At 47.1% G+C, this 22734-nt stretch overlaps 1 protein-coding gene across 1 annotated transcript in view; it reads left to right on the top strand.

The window, feature by feature from the left end:
- Positions 1-22734, top strand: part of LOC147663332 (radial spoke head protein 6 homolog A-like) — a gene marked incomplete at its 5' end in the record, with an annotated part of 192224 nt that overhangs the window by 15378 nt on the left and 154112 nt on the right. Inside the window, one exon of the mRNA XM_086950516.1 lies at positions 18996-19143. Within this exon, the coding sequence (XP_086806642.1) occupies positions 18996-19143 (148 nt within the window). The remainder of the gene's footprint in view (positions 1-18995; positions 19144-22734) is intronic.

Here is a 22734-nt window from a genome sequence, read left to right on the forward strand (position 1 = left end):
ACCTTCGGCGTGTCCGAAGCGCGTGGACGCTGCGCGTGGAGGCATTGGCCATAAATGGAGGGTGGAGGGGGCGGAGCGTGGGAGGGTCAGCAGCTGGGAGGCGGTAGCGGGGAGGAGGGGCAGGGAAAACAACAACAGCAAACAAGATGGAGGTCAGAGGGGAGGCGAGGCAGGGGCAGTAGGTCGCCAGCGAAGATAATAAATCCAATGATGCACGTTGCTGCCAGGTGGAATGCAGTGAAATGAAATGCAGTGCAGGGCGGGCGGCGCTATGGTCACAAGCGCTGAGAGCAATGAGATTAAGCAAAACACTGCGCAAATATGAGAAAAGCAGGCGAGCCGATTTTAAACACGGCGCTATTTAGTCTAATGCAGGCGATACCACTGAAATAAATAAATAATGCAGGCGATACCGTGAGGTTGAATTCAGCAGTGCGATCCCCAGCAAGATAGCAGCAGTACAGGGAGAGGAGCAGGGAAGGAGCAACCGGTCAGGAGCGAGTCCGGGCGGTCACAGGGGCTGAGAGGACGAGGTAGGCTCTGTGAACGTGGGTGGGAGGGTCAGCAGCTGGGAGGCGGTAGCGGGGAGGAGGGGCAGGGAAAACAACAACAGCAAACAAGATGGAGGTCAGAGGGGAGGCGAGGCAGGGGCAGTAGGTCGCCAGCGAAGATAATAAATCCAATGATGCACGTTGCTGCCAGGTGGAATGCAGTGAAATGAAGCAGTTTCAAGGGTCAATGAAGCAGTCAAATGAAGCAGTTTCAAGGGTCAAGTTAGCTTGTTGCCGTGCCCAACTCTGAATGGGTGGACGAAGTGAGGACAAATACTGCTCCAAGTATATTTTTGCCATGATCCCGTCCTTATCTGTGGTAGCAGGTTTTAACCACTGGTCAGCCATATCTTTTACCCTACAATATAAGGCTCTAGGGGTTTCTTGGGGCCCTTCTTTAATTTGTCGAAGCTTAAGCCGATAGGTCTCATCATCTACCCCCAACCTCTCCATGATGCACCTCTTTATATCTGCATACGGTACCACACCTTGAACTGTGGCCGCCTGCTAGGCTGCTTGCATTTCTCCAGACAGGAGCGGTCCCAAGTATTGGCCCCATTTATCGGTGGCCAGGATGCAGCTGTGACCATTCTTTCAAAGTTATGAAAGAAGTAATCGGGGTCTTCTCCGCTTACATATCGTTTAGGAATACCCGAGGGTAAGGTGGTGGGTCCTCTCTGATGTCCTAAAGCCTCAGTAATCTTATCCATAGCTGCTCCATGGTTCTGACACTGTCCGGTAAGCACTTGTTGCAGCTTACCCCGATCTTCTTCGACTACTTTCAGGAAGCATTCCATCATTTTCCCCAGATGTTCTTGATTTTCCACCATTTTCGCTAGTGCAGCCTCCATGGTGCCTTTTAATCCCACTTCTGACACCACTTGTGGGAGTGCAGGTTTGATTAACAGGCGCGGAGGCTGTATATATTTTCCAAAAGTACGTTGTTTATTGTCTGACAGAGTTTTAGCAGTTGATGTAGGTTGGATTTTCTCTTGGTCTTCACCAGTTTCACTCTGGGATGAGCTGGTCGGGGTCTCCGGGTCAGATGTTCCAGGCTCCTCCTCCGTTTTGATGGTGTCACTCCGAAGGCTCATAGAAGAGGAAATAAAGGGGAGCCGTCAGGTACACTGTTTATTGAGTGTATTCAATCTCTACCTGTCACCACACCCGAGAGTGATTAAGAGTCGATTGAGGAGGTTCTCTGGGTCAGTTTAACAGAATAGTGCTGGGACGTAAGGAGGGAAAAAGATTAGATAAGGGGAAAACGTGCCCGAGATTATTGTAATGCCAGAAAGCAATAAGGACAGAATGGGGAATCAATATTTGTTCACAGATGGTGATTTTTAAATCCAAAAGTGCCAGTTGTACTCAAAATAATAATAACCACAATTCCAGAACTACAGAGGTTCTTAAAACGCTACTCGTGCTCTTCCCGGTACATCCCTCCCGCCTCCCGCTCACCCTCTCCCGGTTCCCCAAGACGCTCTAACTCACCGGCCCGCCGCAACTCTCCTGAGTTGCGGCCGCTCCCCAGCCTCCTCCAGTGGGCACCACCACTCCTCGGTCCACCGTTCGTCAGAATCTTCTTCTCCTTCTCGGTCGTCTTCGGTCTCTGTATTTCCCTGGGTCTCCGCGTCACCCTCGCCGAGTCACCTGCAGTCTCCGCCTTCTTCCTTCACATCTCCTTCACTGCCACTGGTCCAAGACGACTCCTTCCTGTCTCGCCATCCTTTCATTGGGGTAGGAGAATCCCTTCCGAGTTCGTCTCCGCCCACTTCAGTTTTCCTCTCGTATTCCCTCTGTGAAGATACAGCATACAAGAATGTTGGCGGCTGCGGTTTCGATTGTTCCTTCAAGTCCCAGGGTGCGCTCTGATGACCCAGGACGTCGTTGGAGGGTTCCTTCCAGGATGATTCTAAGGTGAGCCCTACGCCGTCCTTCTCACATATCCCTAGATGGCCGCCGAGCCCAGGGCCAAAAACCCAGGCGCCCCCCTTGCAAAACCAGGTAATCTTGTGATAGGTAATTTTGATGTCTCCGCAATACGTTTTCGGCCCTTGCATGTCGCGGGTACTTGGCCCACCCACATGAGTGTGTTACCATTTTTATTGGGCGACCTCAGAGAACACTGAGTGGTAGGAAATTTGTATCAGCCTGTTCATCCCACATCTTTCCAACACAGACATTTGAAAAAAAATATTTTTTTCAGCTAAATTTGAGGTTTGCAAGGGATTCTGCTAGAAGTCTGCAAGCCCAGGACCAAAAATACAAGTGCTCACCTGTCTATCAACTGTGGCTATTTTTTGGGGGCGTGGGGCATTGGTATGCCTGTTCTGGGCAGGCCCCACCCCTACTTACAAAAAAGCCAGCCTAATCCCTGGCGCTTAATGGGCCCGGGGCAGATCAGGGGCTATTGCCCCGAACTGCCTGCTGGGGGCAGAAAGTCTGTGGCATTTTTTGGGGGGAGTGGGAGCATTGAAATGTCCCTTCTGGACAGCCCCACCCCGAACTTTGGAAAAAGAAATCACTGGTGTCTAGTGGCCTTTCTGCCCCCTGGGGGGCAGATAAGGGGCTATTGCCCGATCTGCCTCTCTGGGGGGCAGAAAGACTGTAGCAATGGTTTTGGGGGTGGGGGCATTGGCAGGCCAATTCTGGGAAGTCTCCACCCCTACGTATAAAAAAAGACAATCCCTGGTGTCTAGTGGACTTTCTGCCGCCCGGGCGCAGATCCAGGCCTACTGCCCCCATCTGCCTCTTGGGGGGGGGAAATATTTTGCCTTATTTGGGTGGTAAGGGTGGGGGCATCGGCATGGCCATCTGAGCCGCCCCCACCCCTGGCATAGAAAAAAATAATCTCTGGCGTCTAGGGTGCCTTCTGCCCCCAGGGGGGCAGATTGGGGGATACTGCCACCATGCAGAAAGACTTGTTGTGGCAGAATAAAATGGAGGGTGTAAAGCTCTTGCCTCAGGAGCCGCTCCCACCTCCCTTGTGGCTAGTGGGTGGATCCCTGCTTGGGGATTGCCCCCCTTGGGCGATCTCCAAGCAGGGATCCACTAGGGAAGAGTTCAATTGGTAAGGGGAGATTCTCCCCTTTCCAACAATACCTCTCCCATTTGTTTCAGTGGTTGGGGGCTGAAATAGCCCCACGAGCACCGAAACTGTAAAACTGAAACTAAGATTCAGTTTTGTTTTTATTTATTTTGTAACCAAAATCTGTTATCGCCCTTTATCTGTGTTCCTTTTTGTGATCCTCAAAACATGGCATTCACTACAATGTGGGGACAACATCCAGAAGTCCGGTAATGTTTGCCACAAAATGTTGTCCACGGTATCACCTACCAATATTGGGACGGTTAACTTTGGGAACCACAAAATCTCCCTTGGGGTTTAGGTTGCGCCCACGTTGCCCCCTTATATATTTTTTTCCAGCATGCAGACATCATGCTACTTAGTCTAGTAATAGCTGCCACAATATATTGCTCATGTTGTGGGCAGCCAATCCGGATTGACTAGTTCCCTATAAAGTGGTCAATCAGAGAATATCCGGACACCAGCTTTCTGTCAAAATGGGTGTAGTTCTGTTCAGCAGTTTATTCTTTCTTGCTTCCCAAAATTTGAAAAGGGAATCAATGTTTTGGTATGACACCTTTTTCTTAGCCCCGCTAGACTGATGTGGGCAAAACTTTCCAGGAGGGAGCTGAGGTGGATGAATGTTTTGAAAGATTTGTGAAAATGCGTCCGTTTTCACCAAAGGTATTACTGGGGGAAAACGCTCTTCATGTGGAAACTCTGACCTAGCTATAAGTACACAGTCACAACTGCCACCTTACATTGTAGTGTGTGTGTGTGTGTGTGTGTGTGTGTGTGTGGGTGTGTGTGTGTGTGTGTGTGGGTGTGTGTGTGGGTGTGTGTGTGTGTACGTGTGTGTGTGTGTACGTGTGTGTGTGTGTGTGTGTGTGTGTGTGGTGTGTGTGTGTGTGTGTGTGTGGTGTAGTGTGGTGTGGTGTGTGTTGTGAATGTGTGTGTTTACACAGATGGCCTTTTTAAGAGACTTACGTCTTGTGGGTATAGTTTTGAAGTTCTCAAAACAGCCCAAGACAAAACTAGATTGATCTAGAGAGAAGATATGCTGTTCAGCCAAAGTGAGAATAGGAAGAAAACTACACACCACCCAGGTACACCTCGTCTCATTACAGGCTGTTCTGCATATCATGCCATTCTTTACAACCTCCTCTATAAAAATTGGCATATTGTCAAAAGTGATCCCACCATTGGCTGTAATATCACCATAGTACCTCCCATATTATCCAGGAGGGCCAAATCGATGCGAAATGAGTTAGTATGCAATTCACCACAGGTTAAGAAAGGCTGAGAGTGCACAGAGGTTTCCAAAAGTGCTTTAAATGTAAAGCTTGTCGATATGGCTCCAATATGAAACTTCTACAAACACCTTTTAGACATACACCTCTTGAAATCAGAGGGAATTTCAATTGTAAAAGCAATTTTGCAGTCTATGTTTTAGAATGCACTTGTAACAAAAGGTACATGGGGAGCATCATCTACTCTTCAGGATCTTGCAACATCTAAGAGCGATTGCCAATGACGATCCAAGTTACCCTGTAGCCAAACACATCAACCAATGCAAAGGATTTATCCTAGTTCATAATCAACACTAACCCTAAGAACCCTACGGGTGGGAACAGACATTTGTTACTCAGGAGGCTAGAATCTAGGTACATACTCCTATTGAACTCAAAATCCCACATTGGATGAATTCTGATGAAGCATTATCTGTTCACTTATAGCTCCTTTCCTCCCTCAAAAACCCGCCTGGGTGTTTTGGTTATATTGCACATATAAGGTTTTCTACATTCTTTTTTTTGTGTTTTTTTTATTGAGAATTATTTGACACAATATATATAAAAACAAAAAAAAACATTGAATTCATTCAATTCATTATACAACAAAGCAGATATCATAAATCATCTACATCCAGCATTAAGAGAGTTAAAAGAGCCATTAAGATACCATAAAAATCTAAAAAATAGAGAGAGACAATTGATACTGTTATATACAAATGTTATACAAAATATATATACAAAGAGAGAGACGGGTAAAGGAGAAAACAGTCATTGTATACTCCTCTATAGCGTTTCACACCTTATAATTGATTATTGCTGCAACATGTTGGCCCTCCAGAGCTCTACAGGTGCCCAGATCTTTAAGCCCATCTCCCATGTTCTTCTACCCTTTAACTCATAATAGAGCAGCCTCTATATTATGCATACCTAAGAGTCTCGTCAGCCACATCTGGAATGAAGGTGCCTCCGTATCCTTCCATGCTGCTGAGATCAGAATGCGGAGTAGTGCGACTGAAATAAAAACTAAAGCCTCTGTCTCTGGATTTAAAGCCAACTTACTATCGCAGCCTAAAAACATCAATGTTGGGGATAGGCTTATCTTAAGGCCTAGCAGCCCCTCCCAGAATGCCTCCATCTCTTTTTTAATCATTCCTAGTTTATCGCACTGATAGAACATATGTACGAGGTCCCCCGGACCCTCTCAGCACCTGGGACAACTGTTATCCTCCCTCTTCCCCAATCAAATAACTTAGAGGGTGTATAAATAAAGATTAAAAAGTGTTTTAAAATGTTGTGCTTTCAGGTTAGAGGAGCGCAGAAATCTTTTATCCAAAAGTAGTGCTCTGTCCAAGTCGACATCAGGATTTTCTAGTTTTTTGGCCCAAGAGACCTCAGTTTTTTCTATGTCATCCTGTATTTCTTCTAGTAATATCCCATAAATACCTTTGACTCTGCGCCCTCCCCGTAACAGATAATCCAATATACTACACCTTTTTCCTAGAGTGATACGTGGCCTCTTAGATTTGATTGTGTGAGTGACTTGTGCATATTTAAACTCTTGATTCCACAACATGGAATACCTCAGCTGTAAATTATCCAGGGAACTGATCTCTTCCCCAACCATTATGTCCCCTAATTTCAGAATGCCTTGTTGCACCCAATGTTCCCACGTACTGTCCCTAGATTGATTAGGAAACAGCCCAGAGAGCCACAGGGGGGTATGGTGATTAAATCTTGGAATTTTCAAGCATTTCTGAACCAGCGACCAGATCCCCATATAGCATCCATTGTCTTATATCCCATTCTCTTATAGTATCGTTTCTCTGTTTTCCTCAGTAGAACATCTATTGCCTCCCTACCTAATATCAATTCATATATTGTAGGAGAGTTTTCATTTCTATAAGAGTTATTTGGTTCATTCACCCCAGGATCAAACAGGATTGCCATTTGGGTAAGTAAACAAGACCAGTGATAATACCTTATATTAGGTACCCCTAGACCTCCCCTTTCCTGTGGCAGTGACATAAATTTTAAAGATCTTTTAACCATGCCATACTGCCAGAGAAAGTTCATAAAAAGAGCTTCTATTGATCTAATACGTTTTTCATCAATTAAAAAGGGGATGGCTCGGAACAAATATAGTATCTTTGGAAACATAGTCATTTTGAGGACGTTTGCGCGCCCTACCATTGACAGGTGTAATGTGTCCATTCTTCTCAGACCTGTTTCCATTGATTTCAATACTGGAGTAAAGTTATCCCTAATTATTTGAGCAGGTATGGCGTTGATCGTGATCCCTAGATACACTGCGGAATCAACGAATCTAGGATCTGTTTTAACTATGTTCTGTGAACAAAGTACCTGGGTCTTCCCTTCATTTAAACGGTACCCTGTATGTCCACCGAATGACTTAGTAATATCCACCACTGCCCATAAGGCAACATCCGCTTCAACCGTGATGACAGCCATTATCTTTGTTTCAAAACCCTTTGTATTCACAGGTTTAATGTTTGTGCTATCCATTATCCGTTGTATCAGGGGATCTATATAGAGCACAAAGAGAATAGGTGAGCAGGGGCACCCCTGACGAGTCCCCCTTGTTATATAAATCTCATCTGAGCTCTCGCCCATCATTTGAATCCTTCCTTTGAACTTGTTGCCGGCCGTTTGCTGAGGGTCGAGGACTTTGTTGGACCCCTTCTATCACCATCACAACTTGCGGAACCCGCTTCGCGGGTCCCGCTGCGCACCAGAGCCACAGGGGAGGCTGATTGCTGCTGCGTGTGAAGGTCCAGGGCTGCGAGCGTGCGGGGCAGGACTTCGAATCCCAGAAGCCCCTGCACACCACGCCTCTCGTCACCTGGCCGCTCTCCCTGGCCAACACGCCCCGCCTGCAATCTTTAAAAGGCTTGTGTTGATTGAACGTCGTGGGATACCTTTCCTTTGAACTTGTTGCCGGCCGTTTGCTGAGGGTTGAGGACTTTGTTGGACCCCTTCTATCACCATCACAACTTGCGGAACCCGCTTCGCGGGTCCCGCTGCGCACCAGAGCCACAGGGGAGGCTGATTGCTGCTGCGTGTGAAGGTCCAGGGCTGCGAGCGTGCGGGGCAGGACTTCGAATCCCAGAAGCCCCTGCACACCGCGCCTCTCGTCACCTGGCCGCTCTCCCTGGCCAACACGCCCCGCCTGCAATCTTACGGACTACCTATTTAAGGGAAGGTTAGTACCCGCTAAGCGGGAGCGTCCCGGGAGAAGCCCGGGACAAGGGCGGGATCGTCTGTGGCCGTCCGGGGCCGAAGGAGGCCGGGCTGGGCTAGGTCATTTACATCTTGCTTGTTATATGCTGTGTCTTAGTATCTCTGCACTGTGTATAGCTAGAAGTGGTTTACAGTTACTATACCTAGCGCCCTTATTCTGGACAATCCTCCTTTAACATGAGTCACTCAGCTCCACCTGGTGTGAGTGTCTCCGTTCTGGGTCCCCTAGATAAATTCTTTAAGAAATCCGCAAAGGAGGTAGATATGGACTTACTTCTTGCTGAAAGAAGAGCAGAGCGGCGACGCTCAATTGAGCAGCTAAAGAAAAATCCACTGCCAATTCCTAATAATACACAAGAGCTTGCCGCCCAAGGTTTGAGCGTTATTGAGGCCGATGCCACTGATCTTAACCTTACCCCTAGTATATTTAGGTTTCCTGCTATCTCCCCGCCCTGTAGTAGTGCCACCTGCGGAGGTCACCTTGTTTGTCCCCCTATTGATCACTCAAGCATCATTGAAACAAACATCCCCGAGACCCTTATTAGGGAAGTTGAACCAACCCCTATGCTGTCCAACTTGTCTCTGGTTTGTACCGACCCAGGCGAAATCATTCCTGTAACGAGTGGATCAAAGTCTAGAACCACGTCTGACAAGGCTATAAGGGTTGGTCACTCCCCACCAAGGAAGAAAAGGAAAAAGGGAGGGGTAAAAAGGAAAGGGTGTAGCGGCCAGACTCCATCACCGCCCCTACCCAACCCAAATAGTGAGCCAGGTCCCCCACCCATAGTAGAGCCTCTTCCTTCAGATACACGTGAACATGTATCCCCAGAGCTAGTAACCGTAGGGGTAAATGAGGTGTCCCTTGGTATTTTGGAGAAGCTTATTAAATCATACATGCTTCCCCTGCTAGAACGTGTGAGGACTATGGGAATCCTTGCAACTGGATCCAAATACATCGCTTGTACAGCCTTCCTAAATCTTTGCCCAAACCCTCTACCCTCCATCACCCCCCACAAATAATCCCACCGCACACCGTCCAAGGCTTTCTCCACGTCGAGGAGGATCATTGCCACCCCCCTCCCCCGCAGCATGTATGTCAAACAAAGTAATTGCACGTCTTATATGGTCCGTAGTTCCACGGCCAGGAATGAAACCATGCTGCCAGGGAGAGACAAGGCCCCCAATGATCCTCCCCAACCGGATTGCAAGAATTTTTGCATATATTTTATTATCTGTATTTATTAGAGATATAGGTCTATATGACCCCGGATTTTCCTTCGCCTTCCCCTTTTTATGAAACACCACTATATTTGTGTTTCTCCATGAGTCCGGTATTTCCCCAGTGTTTATGATCCCATTAAATAGATCCAGGAGCATTGGGGCGGTCTCCTCTAGTACCTTAGTGTAAACTTCAAGGGGTATACCATCAGGGCCTGCCACCTTACCCAAAGCTAGATCTCGTATGGCTCCCAATAGTTCTTCCATCGTGATGTCCTTATCCAGGATTTCCCTATCCCCCTGATCAAATCTAATTCCTGGCTCCACCAATTGTTCTAAAGGTATTTCTGCAGTTGATTCTTCCTGGTATAATTTATGAGAGAACCTTTTAAAAACATTCAGAATTTCCGAAGGCTCAACAAAATCCTGACCCTGCTCTACAATTCGAGTAATTACATTTTTAGAAGCGGCCTGCCAGATACGAAGCACGAGTGCCCTTCCCGCCTGCTCGCCTGTCTCATAGAGCTTGCCTCTCTGCGCTTGATACTCAGGAGCTGTCTTTATTGCCATTTGTTTATGGATTTGCGCTTTAATGGAGCTAACTCCCTGTGATATATCTAACCTGTGTTGTTCTTCCGCCTCCCTTAGCTGGCTCACTAATCTTTCTCTCTCTAGGCGGATCTTTTTCCAGGCTTGGGCAGCATAGCTAATAGTCTCACCCCTTAATGCTACTTTATAGCTGTCCCAGAATATATTTCGTGAGGCGGTGAACCTGTTCGCATCAAAATACCTCTGTGACCAAGACTTTATATGTTCTACATAGGAGTTATCTGCCAATGGATTCCTATCAAATGTCCAAGCCTTATGCTTTTTACTGAGCCTGGGGTAATCCAAAGTAAGAATCAGTGGATTATGGTCCGAAATTATTTTTGGTAATTTCTAGGTCTTTGTTTTGCTACGTATTTGAGTGGATATCATAAAATAGTCCAGTTTAGTAAACTTCTGAAATGGGCATGAGAAGTATGAGAAACCGGGTTTCCCGGTTTCTTATCCCTCCAAATATCGCTTATCCCATGGGATTGCATCATAGATAGACCCTGGGTTTACGACCAATATAAGGGATATCGCCCAGAAATTCTGCTGAAATATTAAAATCCCCACAGACCACAAAGGGAGCAGGCCACCCGGTTAGTTCATTTTCCATATGCCCAAAAACCTCGGGGTCATCCTGATTTGAACCATATATCCCACATATGGTAAAACCTATATTCAGCTCGCATACTGCCCATCTACCCATAGCGTCGGCCTTACAGCGCTTAGCCCCTCCAAGCCCTGTCTTTCCTATAATAGCCACCCCAATTACTGCTGAAGTCTGAGAGCAACAAGAGAGGATCTCATATCCACTTAAATTTAACCAATGTTTTTCCCCCATGGCAGATGTGTTTCTTGCAAACACAATATATCCATCTGTTCAGATTTAACAAATTCTGCAAGCCTTCCCCTCTTTTTCCAGTCATTCAGGCCACTAATATTCAATGAACAGATTGTAAGTTTGGACATATTTCTGTTTACATCTTATCTTCTCTTCAACCTGTACCAGATGATTGATGCAAACAAATTCAAAACAAAGATCTTGTTCCATATGCCAATTTACATTTGTGTCAAAAGTTCTCTTTTTTGCATTTTTTCCCCTCCACCAATGCACCCCCCCTCCCCATCCCCCATCTTCCCTCCACCCAGCTTTCCCCCCGTCCCCCCGCCCCCCACCCAACCTGACCCCTGACCCCTGCACCCTCCCTCGTAAAGCGCTCAGACTAGGTCTGTGCGTGTGATGGTTGCAGTGAGCAAACAGTGAGGACTACCTTCAAAAAACGTACTTCAACAAAAACTTCACTCCCCTCCTGCCATATGAGATTACTTTGATTACCAAGCCTTAACCCCCCACCTATAATACTACCTATACGGAGCTAAGCCCCAGACAGAACAGTCCTCTAGCTAGCTAAAGAGTCCAGATACTCCTGCGCTTTGATTTCTGATGCGAAGTATTGTGTCCAACCTTCATTGACTATCTTCAATTGTGCTAGGTTTATCAGGTAGGGCAAGAACAAAGGTTTGGGTCCTGTGTCTGAACTGGCTTGGACCACTCTAATATGCTCAACAAACAAAGGGGCCAGACAGATTTGTTTTTTAGAAGATTTTTGATTCCGCCCAGCCAATTATTTCTGGAGGGTCATCTATTTTATTTTAGTTTTTTTGTATTTTTAGAAAAATATTAAACCATTTGATTATATATGTCATCAAACGAACAGTGAAAAAATACATACATACAAGTGAAATGTGCAATAATGTACCGGTGCTATACAAGTAATAAAAAATATATATACACAGTCAGTTCATACAGGCAACACCAAAAGCATTGAATCAAATACCTAACAGTAAATTGACATTAGGAACCAGTCCTTTATATTAGGCACAAGAAGACAGGCGGACAAACAGTTCAAAGGCACTGCCTGCCTGTCTTACTAAACCAAGGATACGAAATTTAATTGGGGGGTTACAAGACTAGGGATAACACTGTATAGATTTAAATGGCCCTTGTAGCACCCTTGTTCTTTTTCCAAGGCTTCGCCTTGCAAATTTACTGTTAGGTATTTGATGACATATATAATCAAATGGTTTAATGTTTTTCTAAAAATACAAAAAAACTAAAATAAAATAGATGACCCTCCAGAAATAATTGGCTGGGCGGGATGAAAAATCTTCTAAAAAACAAATCTGTCTGGCCCCTTTGTTTGTTGGGTTTATCAGGTAGGCTTGCATTTTCTTATCCTGAAAAGGCTTGATCATTTGTCTTAGCCTCCAGCGCCTTTCAACGGTGGTATGACAATAGTCCAGGCGGAAAAAGAATGACACTCCCTCGCTGGACCTTCTTGCGTCTGGTCTTGCCTTTTCTGAAATGGCCTGTCTCAGAACAAAATTACCAAGGAATATTAGGATCGCCCTTGGCTTATCTCCTTCTCTTATATTACGGCGTACTTTAAAGGGGGTACGATGTGCCCTCTGGATTTCTCCAGACCAATTCCAACTGGAAAGCTCAGGGAATGCTAGCTCAAAGAGCTTGATGACGTAAGCTCTGACATCCGTGCCTTCTGCCCCCTCAGGGATACCTAGCACCCTCAGATTATTTTGCCTGAGCCTATTCTCCGTATCCTCTAGTTTCCATTGAATGTCTATAACTTTGGCATGCTGAGATTCAACCTTACTAGTAGCCGCAGCGACCTCTGCTTCCACTGAAACAACCCTGTCCTTCAGATTCAAAACCCTGTCCCCGACATTTACACAGGCCTTGGACAGATTTCTGACCACACCCTGCATTTTCCTCATCGCAGCTTGTGATTTGCGATTATCCTGCCGTGTTTCTTCCCTGTGCGCTATAATTTCTTGGTGGATCACCTCCAATAAAGAGAGCTGAGTTTTTTTCAGAGTAGGGCTTCCCTGTAACGGCAACGAGGAGGAATGATCCCAACTTAGTTCTCATATATATATATATATATTGGACAATGTACCTTTTTCCTTCCAAACTTTTATGTCTATGAGATGAGGACTATCAGTTGCTGTGACAACCGTGTAGAATGATGATGTATTTAATGACTTACCGCCGCTGCGCGTCTTTCCTGGCAGTTAAGAAAGAGCTGAGAACAGAGGGCCTCCAATATTCATTGTTATTCCCAGCCAGATTGAAAATAATGCTAGATGCTAGCACCTACTTCCACGATGGCCTGGAAGAAGCATGGACTTGGTTGGAAGCCTATCGATCTGGAACAGAGCTAACAGCGCAACGCCTCCAAGAGCCATCCCGGGAACCTCATCGTCACAAATCACAGCATATTAGACGTCGGCAACAGGGTATGCAGAAACCGTCTCCGTCTCAGGCAGAGATAGGGAGACAAGAGGTGCTAAAGGCAGTGACTGCTTTGTCAGGGGAACAGTTGTTGCAGTTGCCTGGGAGTACTGACTCGGAGAGAGACAAGGCACAATCTGACACTTAGTCCTCAGAAGCAGGAAGCCTACGGATGCCACACGTCACCCCGGCCACAGCTGATGGGCTACTGGATGAATGAGGTTTGAAGAACTGCTCAGAGAACTGTTATGGGGAGGCATGGAATCAGGAACTATGTAAGCGGAAGAACGTTGTCAGAATACTGAACAAGGGGTGCATTGGGAAGTTGATTAATAGTGGAACGCTCGAACAGTATGCATTAGCTTAACAATTTGCGTGGGGGAAAACTGGTAAGCCAGAGGAACAATGTACAATTGGGGGATCGAAGCGGAAATTACCATTGTGATTGAGTGGTCACCCGTGGGCTCTAGGCCCCCCCCCCATTGCCTGTAAGGCACGCCCACAGTGACTACTGGTGGGTATAGGAGTGAGTTTGTTATTAATATAGGTTGGATGGGAACTACCATTTTTGTTCTAGGCCCTGTTCTTGGGGGGGGGGGGAACAGTTGGGACTTTGGGACCACTGGTGTGTTCATATATGTAAAGGAAGGGTCAAAACAGATGATTTACTACGATGGGGACAATACCTGAACTACGATGTATTACTTGGAATTATACAGGGACTACACACAATGACAAGGCGCCATAAGGTCCATGCTTATTTGGTCAGGAGAGGGGTACATATTGCATTTCTCCTAGAAACGGACCTCACTAGATCAGAGGGTCAAACCTTGCAGCGACGATGGAGGGGGCAGGTTTTTAGTACATCCTACTCGGCATTTGCAAGGGGGGCATTGATTTGGATTAGAGCTGGGGTCCCCTTTCAGGTAACTAAGCAAACCATAGACTCGGAAGGGAGATTTGTAGCAGTTGAGGGACGTTTATATGGGAGGAACTTAGCACAGTGTAGTATCTATGGCCCAAATGTAGATCAGGCACGATTCCTGGACCGCATATCTGGTACATTAACCCAGTATTTTACGGTTGGAGGAGATTTTAACTCGATAACAGATGTTTTTCAAGATAGGTCACATCCCCCCTTACCAGACTCCCCAGTCCATAGGTTATCCAAATATAGACAAGACTGGCAAACCAGATAGAATTTTGTAGATGCGTGGAGAACCCACCACCCACGAGATCGGGATTATTCCTACTTCTTGGCATTACATGAACTCCATGTTCGACTAGATGCAATATTAGGGTTCAGCATCCATAATGCCCTCCATAATTCACTCTGAGTATCTCAGTAGAACACTATCAGACCACAACCCGTTGTTGATTACTATGCATTGGACACTAGAAAAGTCGGAAATCCCGACTTGGAGATTACGTCCCGAAAAGTTAGATGACCCGGTCTTTAAACAAGAAGTGGGAGAAGAGATAGTGAATTATTTCAATGAAAATGCAGGAACGGCTTCAACTAGAGCAATGGAATGGGACGCCTTCAAGGTGGTAGTGAGAGGGTTGTGTATTAATAAGTATGTAGGAGTGAGGAAAGTATTGCTACAGGATGTGGAAAGTGCAGGACACAGGTTGAAAACAGCCGAACGAGCTAGATCCGAACACCCGGAGAAACAAAAAGAGGTAGTGGAAGCCAAGGAAGCAGTAGCTACAGAATTAGAAAGACTCCAGTGCTTCTATTATAAGAAGTACGTTGTAAAGGCTCACGCGGAGGGAGACAAAGTGGGGACCTTGCTGGCCTGGTTGGCCAATTCCTCCCCACGAGGCTCCCCAATCTTGGCACTGACGGCGCGGGACGGGCGTCCGATATGTACTCAGAGAGAGATTAACACACAGTTCTTAGAGTATTATGAAGCCTTATATGAGAGTACACTGGTCACGGGGATGAAGACATTGAATCCTTCTTAGAGAACATACCCCTCCCGCAGTTAGAGGAGGAGCAAGTGAAGCAATTGGGTCAGGATATAACCATTGAAGAAATTAGAGGCACGATTGAACACAGAGCTCATAATAAAACGCCGGGAGTGGATGGATTACCAATAGAATTTTACTTGCATTACATAGATTTGTTGGCCTCGAGGTTACTGGAGGTCTAGAGGGAAGCGTGCGACCGTGGTCATCTCCCTATGACCATGCCAGAGGCACTCATTATCTCATTATTGAAGTCAGGGAGAGAGTGCACAGTCACGGCGGCTTATCGCCCATTGTCAATTATGTCAACTGACTATAAGATATTAAGTCGGATCTTGGCGTCGCACCTGCTTCAGTATATGACCAGATTGGTTCACGGGGACCAGGCTGGGTTTATCCCAACTCGAAATACAGCCACAAATATACGGAGATTGCTAGGAGTTTTGGGCGAGGTCAGCCTTGACTCCCCGATGGCATGGTACTTTCCGTGGACATAGAGAAGGCTTTTGATAGCTTAGAATGGCCCTACCTGTATAAGGCAATGGGCTGTTTTGGGTTGGGAGATGCGTTCATAGGATGGACGAAAGTGTTGTATACCTCGGCAGTGGCAAGAGTGAAGGTTGGAGCGGTAATCTCTTGACGGTATCAAGTATCCCGTGGGACGAGACAGGGCTGCCCACTCTCCCCGTTATTATTCGCATTAGCCATTGAACCTCTGACAGCATATGCTAGGTTGGGGCAAAGATATGAGGGTTTGCCTTTCAAAGGCGAACAGCAATATATCTCGCTATATGCAGATGATTTGCTGATGTTCCTGGCGGATGCCGAGGGAGCACTGGAAGGAGCGGCAGAACTGCTCTCGGAGTTCAGTGCCATATCGGGGCTGAGAGTGAATTGGACTAAGATGTGCTTGTTTCTTGCGGAACCCGGTAGAGCAGTACCTACCATAAGGCGGAATAAATGCTGGGAACCTACCTTTCTAGAATACCTTCGCACACATATTTACCATGAAGCCAGTGCTATTCTGGAAGGGAATATTGGTAGGTGTATACGAGCACTAAGCGGTAGCATAGCATTCTGGAGTACCCTTCCTTTGTCAGTAACAGGAAGGGCTGCCTTACTAAAGATGGTGGCACTGCCACTGCTGCTATATTTTTTTCGGACATTACCCATATGGATACCGAGATCCATGTTTAAGATGTTTGATACTATGATAGTAGGATTCCTATGGGGGTCTGGAAGATGAAGAGTGGTGCTAAAAACGATGATGAGACCAAAGGCAGAGGGAGGTCTAGCGGTTCCTGACCTGGAGCTTTATTGTATAGCAGCCCAACTACAGGTCCTTACGCTAGCAGTTGCGATAGAATTTAGGGGCCCGGAGGACATGAGAGGTAAAGGAATACCGAGACACGTCATATCTTTTATAATATTACAACAAAGGCTTGACCTTAGGGATCTATCACTGGAAGAGAAAACATTAAGATTATGTTGGAATCGGAGCCAGCGTAGAGCGGATGTGGCGCATCCATATGCCCCTGAAAAACTGATGGGGATGGTTACAGCATTGCCCCATGGTGGAGACTGGACGTCCTTGCTGGAGTGGGAACAATCTGCGGTGCAGGTGCTGGGGGATTTGTACGAGGGAGGTGAATTATTGACATACCAGGCCTTACAGGAACGATACGACCTCCCTAGAGGGGGATTTCTTGTGCATGCTGCCCTGGTGCATGCACTTCAGAAACATTGGAAGGAGGGATTGGCAGAGCCCAAAACAACTATGGCATGTCAATATGTTATGATGGCAGCAGGGAAGTTTAAGGCAGTTACATGCCTCTATCGGTGAATCCTGAATGAGGGATTGCCTCCATTAGACACATTACGATTGAAATGGGAGATAGGTATCGGGAAGCCCATCCCAGAGACGGCCTGGGGACATATTATGCGAAGGGCCTGGAAAAGCACTAGAAATGCACGGTTCCAGCTGGTGCACTTTTTTATATTGTACAGAGCATTTCTTAACGCCTGGTAAGATTAAAAAATACTTCAAGGTTGACAGTGCTGCATGCCCCAGATGCACAAAGCAAGCGGTGGAGCTCGAACATATGCTATGGGATTGCCCAACACTGGGGAACTATTGGTCTGAAATAGGAGACTTATTAAATTTGGTTACAGATCGCCAGATAGTTTTTGACATAGCCACGTGTATATTGCATTGGTTCCCCCATACCTCCAAGACAAAGGTAACAAGTGCATTCATAGATATGGGGCTGTTGCTAGTAAAGCGTGAAATTACCACACACTGGAAATCAAAGTAGGGTCCTAGCAGCAGGAGATGGAAAGCAGAACTGAATAAATGGGCTAACAGTGAAAGTGTCCTTCGGTTTCAACAGGCGAGACGCTTGAATAATGAGAAAGCTCTGGATTCAGCAAGAGCGTGGGAGGGGCTGGTGCAATCCATGTCCGACCGCCAGTAAGCTGAGGATACAGTGAAGGGTGGCCCCAACCGAGACAAATAGTAAAATATCCACTACAAGTAGTTCTTGTACTCGGCTATCCCGAGATACCCGTTGTAGATACTGTAAGAGCTTTGAACACACCGGTGATGATGGTAGGGGGTGGGCATTTAACTGTTTTTGGGTTAAACAACAGATAGTGATGATTACTGTACCGTTTAGGGTTTTGGTTTTATCATTAGATGTGAGCAGTGGGACCATCTCCTTTCTTTTCACCTTGGAGAAGTGAATTATTGTCATATATCATTTATGGTGCATGGCTAACTTCTGTTCCTGAACTCTTGGGGTGGCTCTATATACTCAGTGTTTACCATGATGTAAAATCAATAACATTTTGTTTAAAAACAAATTTTATTTAATGACTTACCTCAATAGCGCCTGATGTTGTGAGCAGGGCAGTTTAGCCTCCGAAACGCGCCAGGGCCTTCGAGTGAAATAAATTGCAGTGCCATGTTTTCATGGTGTCCGCGCCTGTTTTTTGGCAGTGAAACAGGATTGGCTTCATATATATGTGACCAAGATCACGGCTGTGGTCGAAACGCGTCTGTTTATCTGCCTAAAATAAACAAACTTTATCAACACTTACGGTTGGTGTGGCTAATGGACCTATGCTGTACTCGCAGGGGTTCCTCCTTTGCACACATATATATATATATATATATATATATATATATATATATATATATATATATATATATTTGTGTGAGTGTGTATAATGTGTGCATTAAAAATATTACTTACCAACTAAGCTGCGATGTAGACATACCACGCTGTGAAAGCTTATGATGTTAACCCTTAGTATCGGTTAGCATTCTAACAACTGACATTCACACAGCCATCTTGGTAGCTGGCTTTCTTACTCCACCCCCCTGTAGCATAATATATGTGCAGGAATTGCAAATTTCCATATGGAGAACCAGTGTTTTTCCTCAGTAATTGTAACATAACGTTTCAGGCACGGTCCACTTAGGCAATTTGTCTTTGGAGTAAACCATTTTTCTCGGCTGTCATCAAAAATAATTAATTTGAGTTTTCAAAGACGATGATAACCAGCAGATACAATATGGTGCGTGGAGCATAATGTTTTTCAACTGAATTTTGAGGTGTAATTGTCAGCCTTTGCAGTGTATATGTATGAGGATACACAAGATAGAGGATGAGTTGCAATAGTAAATAAAGGTGTTCCAGCTTCTGCCTAACATTCCCTCATGCTGTTTTTAGGGCCGCTGTGTCTGGATCAGCACTGCCCAGAAATCTGAAGAGGAGATTGAAGAAGAGGAGGGCGAGGAAGAAGAGAAAGGGGAAGAGCCCGATGAACCACAGCCAGAAGTGGGACCTCCTCTGCTGACCCCTCTTTCTGAGGATGCAGGTACAAAATCCTCTGGCCTCTTTCTCAGAGCATGTGTATTATATTTCATAGTCCTTCTCTCTGGAGATGTAAATTCTCTCTCTCCAGGTCTTTTTTCTTTGTGAATATGTAAAGGCCTATCTAACAGCATGCTTCAGAGTATGCCTTATCTACTAGCTTCTTCGAGGATGATGGTACCCCAAGTGTGCTGATTTTTCTTTGAGGATGCATGCACCACTCTAAATGAATGAATGAATGATTAAATCTAAAGCTTATGGTTACCCAACAGGATGCTTAGCTAAAAGACAGAAAAAATATGCACGGCCCTCCAATGAGAGAAAGCAGCACTTGCCTAATGCCAGCCGCTTCTGCCGCCTACACAGACAGTAAAGCAGCCCTAGGGCCTCACCGGCGTTTCATCGCACACTGAAGCTGACCAAGACACCTTGTCTCCCAAGTCTACTGCACTTGTTCTGCCCAACTCCGTCCAGTCAGCTCGCTGCATGCCTAGGGAGTCAATCAGGGGCATTGAAAAGCTGGGAACTGAGAGCTGGGAACTGAGAGCTGGGAACTTTTGTTGTGGCTCCAATCCTCTGATCCTCAGGCGTTGGAGCGTGTAATGTCAACACGTACTGGTTCAGATCATAGACGTGTTTCCAGAGTGTTTGAGCCTAAAAGAAATACGGTGGCCTATTGAACAAGCATTGTTAAATGCATTTGGTTTCACTCAAAGTGATTAATAATAATCTGTTTTTTGTTGTAAGTTGTAGCTTGCTGAGTAGTTGTACAATAATAGTTATAGAAAGTCTGTTAAAGTGTTATGACTTGTTTATGTACATAAAGGCAATATATTGTGCTGTTACTAGTGGTATAGTACGGGTCGGTAATAACAAAGCTTGGAAAAATGAAAGAGGGAAATAATGGAACTAATTGATGTAAAGGCAACTAATGATGGATACATCTGCCTGTGGATTCCTACCTTTTGAATATCCCCTGCGCCAGCATTCCACTGAATTTTTTTTCCTAACTCTCCATGCCGACGAGGTCATCACAATGATATGACTCTGCTTGCGACTCCGCATGAAATCACCAGAGCCATAAGAGGGCCTCGTCGGCGTGATGACGTCAGTTCCCTTTTTTCCTCGCCGTTAACGTGTTACAGTTTTCTGGGACTCTCCATACTGTTTTCGAGTTACTTTGTAATTTCTCCAGATTTAACTGTAGCTGTACGATGGCAACATGGATGTTAGACCTGTCTGGCTTTTTGCGTAGTCCCTCCAATTTATTATTTATTTTGTCCCCTTTTTGCCCCTCATACCTTTATTAATTTTTGTGTCCACTAGCTTTTTCTAGGTGTTGGTCAAGGGTATAGGTGTTCTTTCCCCCCCTCATAGTTTTTCACCTCAGGCCTAGAGGCCTGTTCTGACAGGAATAAAGCTGGAGTCACAAAATGGTGGCTACCAACTGCCCTAACTGCCAAACCTAGAACCTGTCCCATAGAGTAGAATAGGGCGTTCCAGAACCTTCTGGTCCCTTCTGGACTCCTGAGGGTCAGCCTATAAAAGGCGGAATGCTGGACAGCCATTTTGTCTTGCCAGAGAGAGTCAGCTGGGATGGGGCGGAGCTAGCTGGCGTCCATGTAAGACGCGCGAGCGCGGAGCTCCTCACCGGTAACCCGCCAAACTCCTTAAAACCCATCCTATTGCTACCCTGCCGGCACTCAAAACTGTGGCAGACCTTCGGACGGGGCCCCGGTAAGGCAACGGCTCCTTCGCCCGGCGGAGATCCGACGCGGTGCAGCTTGGCGCCGAAGCGAACGACGCGGACACAACCCAGGCCGCGATCCCCGACCTGCCCTGGACGGCTGCCCGAGTTGCGTCGCAGTACGTGCGGCGAGGGGGACTGAGGCGGCCCCAGCCACCTTCTGAAGCACCTGGTGGGCTGGCGCACTCGCGACCGGCGCTGTGGAGCAGCGGAGCTGGCCGGCTCCTGCCTGGTGAGGATAAATCAAGCACCCACTGACGGCGGGGAGACTCTGAAGGCTCACTAGCTTCCCGGCGAGAAGCACTATTCGCCGGATCCCGGCGCCACGCACTGATCGGTGCAGTACCTGCGGAGGGACGGTGAGTGCCCTGCTCCCCTGCGCTGGGACTAACTGGCCGGCCTATAAACATACAGGCTGCAGGGGATACTACCCAAGGTAGTCTTCTGCGAGGCGGCCGCATCTGCATTCCGGCGCGACTGACCGCCATCTTGGGTAGCGGTCCTGCTGCATACCGCCATACAGGAAAGGAGGGGGAAGGCTTGCATACCACCCTGGGCCGAGGGGGACCTCCACCACTGCGCTCACTGCTAACGCTGCCCTCAAACCACAGGTGGTGTGCTCCGCATCTCTGGGCCTGTCGGCCGTGTGTCCACCAGAACTGCCATGGGGAAAGGGGACAAAACACAGGCCAAGCTAACGTTCGACCAGAGAAAGGCGAAGGGGGCTGAGGGGGCAGCTCAAGCCGCCGCTCCACACCCTACAACATCCGAGAACTCTCTATGTTCGGACATACGGGACATGCTGGGGAACATGGAAAAAGGCCTACAAGACAGCATGTCAGCGATCAACACAAAAATAGATGCCCTGACGTACCGGATGGACCGCATGTCCGAGAGGGTGGACAAGCACGCGGAGCGCCTGGACATGGCGGAAAGACGGCTTACAGAGGCGGAAGAGGCTCAAACGGAATGGGACAAGGACCGCAAGCAGTTTGGCCGGCTGCTCCAAGTCATACAGGATAAGACGGAGGATTTGGAGGCGCGCTCGCGGCGCTCCAACCTACGCATCACGGGAGTGGCGGAATCCACTAGCACCGGTAAAATGGAGCTGTTTGTGGAGAAACTCCTTCAGACCCTACTAGGGGAAGATGTCTTCTCACCTATGTTCATTATAGAAAGGGCCCATCGCACACTGGGGCCGAAACCACAACCGGGTCTCCCGCCACGACCAATCATAGCGAAGCTACTTAATTATCGGGATAGAGACTTGGCGCTGCGACTGGCCAGAGACAAGGGAAAGCTACAGTTTGAGGGCATGAACATCTCCCTCTTCCCGGACTTCACGGCGCGAGTGCAAGAGGAGAGGAAGCGCTTTGCCCCCTACAAGAAGCAGCTGAGAGACCTGGGGCTCGACTACGCCATGCTGTACCCTGCGAGGCTTCGCATCAACAGACAAGGCCACTCTCACTTTTTCACCGACCCTGCGGAACTTAAAAAATCCTTAAAAGAATGGGAGAGAGACAACCGCAATAGCCAGAGGAACCAGCGGGAGGACGAGGGTGCCTCATCTCACTTGGAAGAACAGGAGTAGCCGGAAGCGTGGGAAATGTGGCTGAACTGATGGCGCTGGGCAGCGCTGGGGCTGCGACACAGTCGGTGTGGGCCAGTCGAGACATAAGTTTGGGTGAGATCTATCTGGTTTTTACCGGAAGGGTTTGTTTGTGCTGTGAAATGGGTGGAGAGACGCTCAACTTGCCGAGGGCAGCCTCGGGGTGGGCCCTCCACACAAGGATCTGACATTACCTGACTGAGAAGACTAAGGCTGGCAGGGATAACTACTACTGAGCG

The sequence above is a fragment of the Lissotriton vulgaris genome, unplaced genomic scaffold (genome assembly GCF_964263255.1).
Source record: "Lissotriton vulgaris unplaced genomic scaffold, aLisVul1.2 SCAFFOLD_1011, whole genome shotgun sequence".
Lineage (NCBI taxonomy): Eukaryota > Metazoa > Chordata > Amphibia > Caudata > Salamandridae > Lissotriton > Lissotriton vulgaris.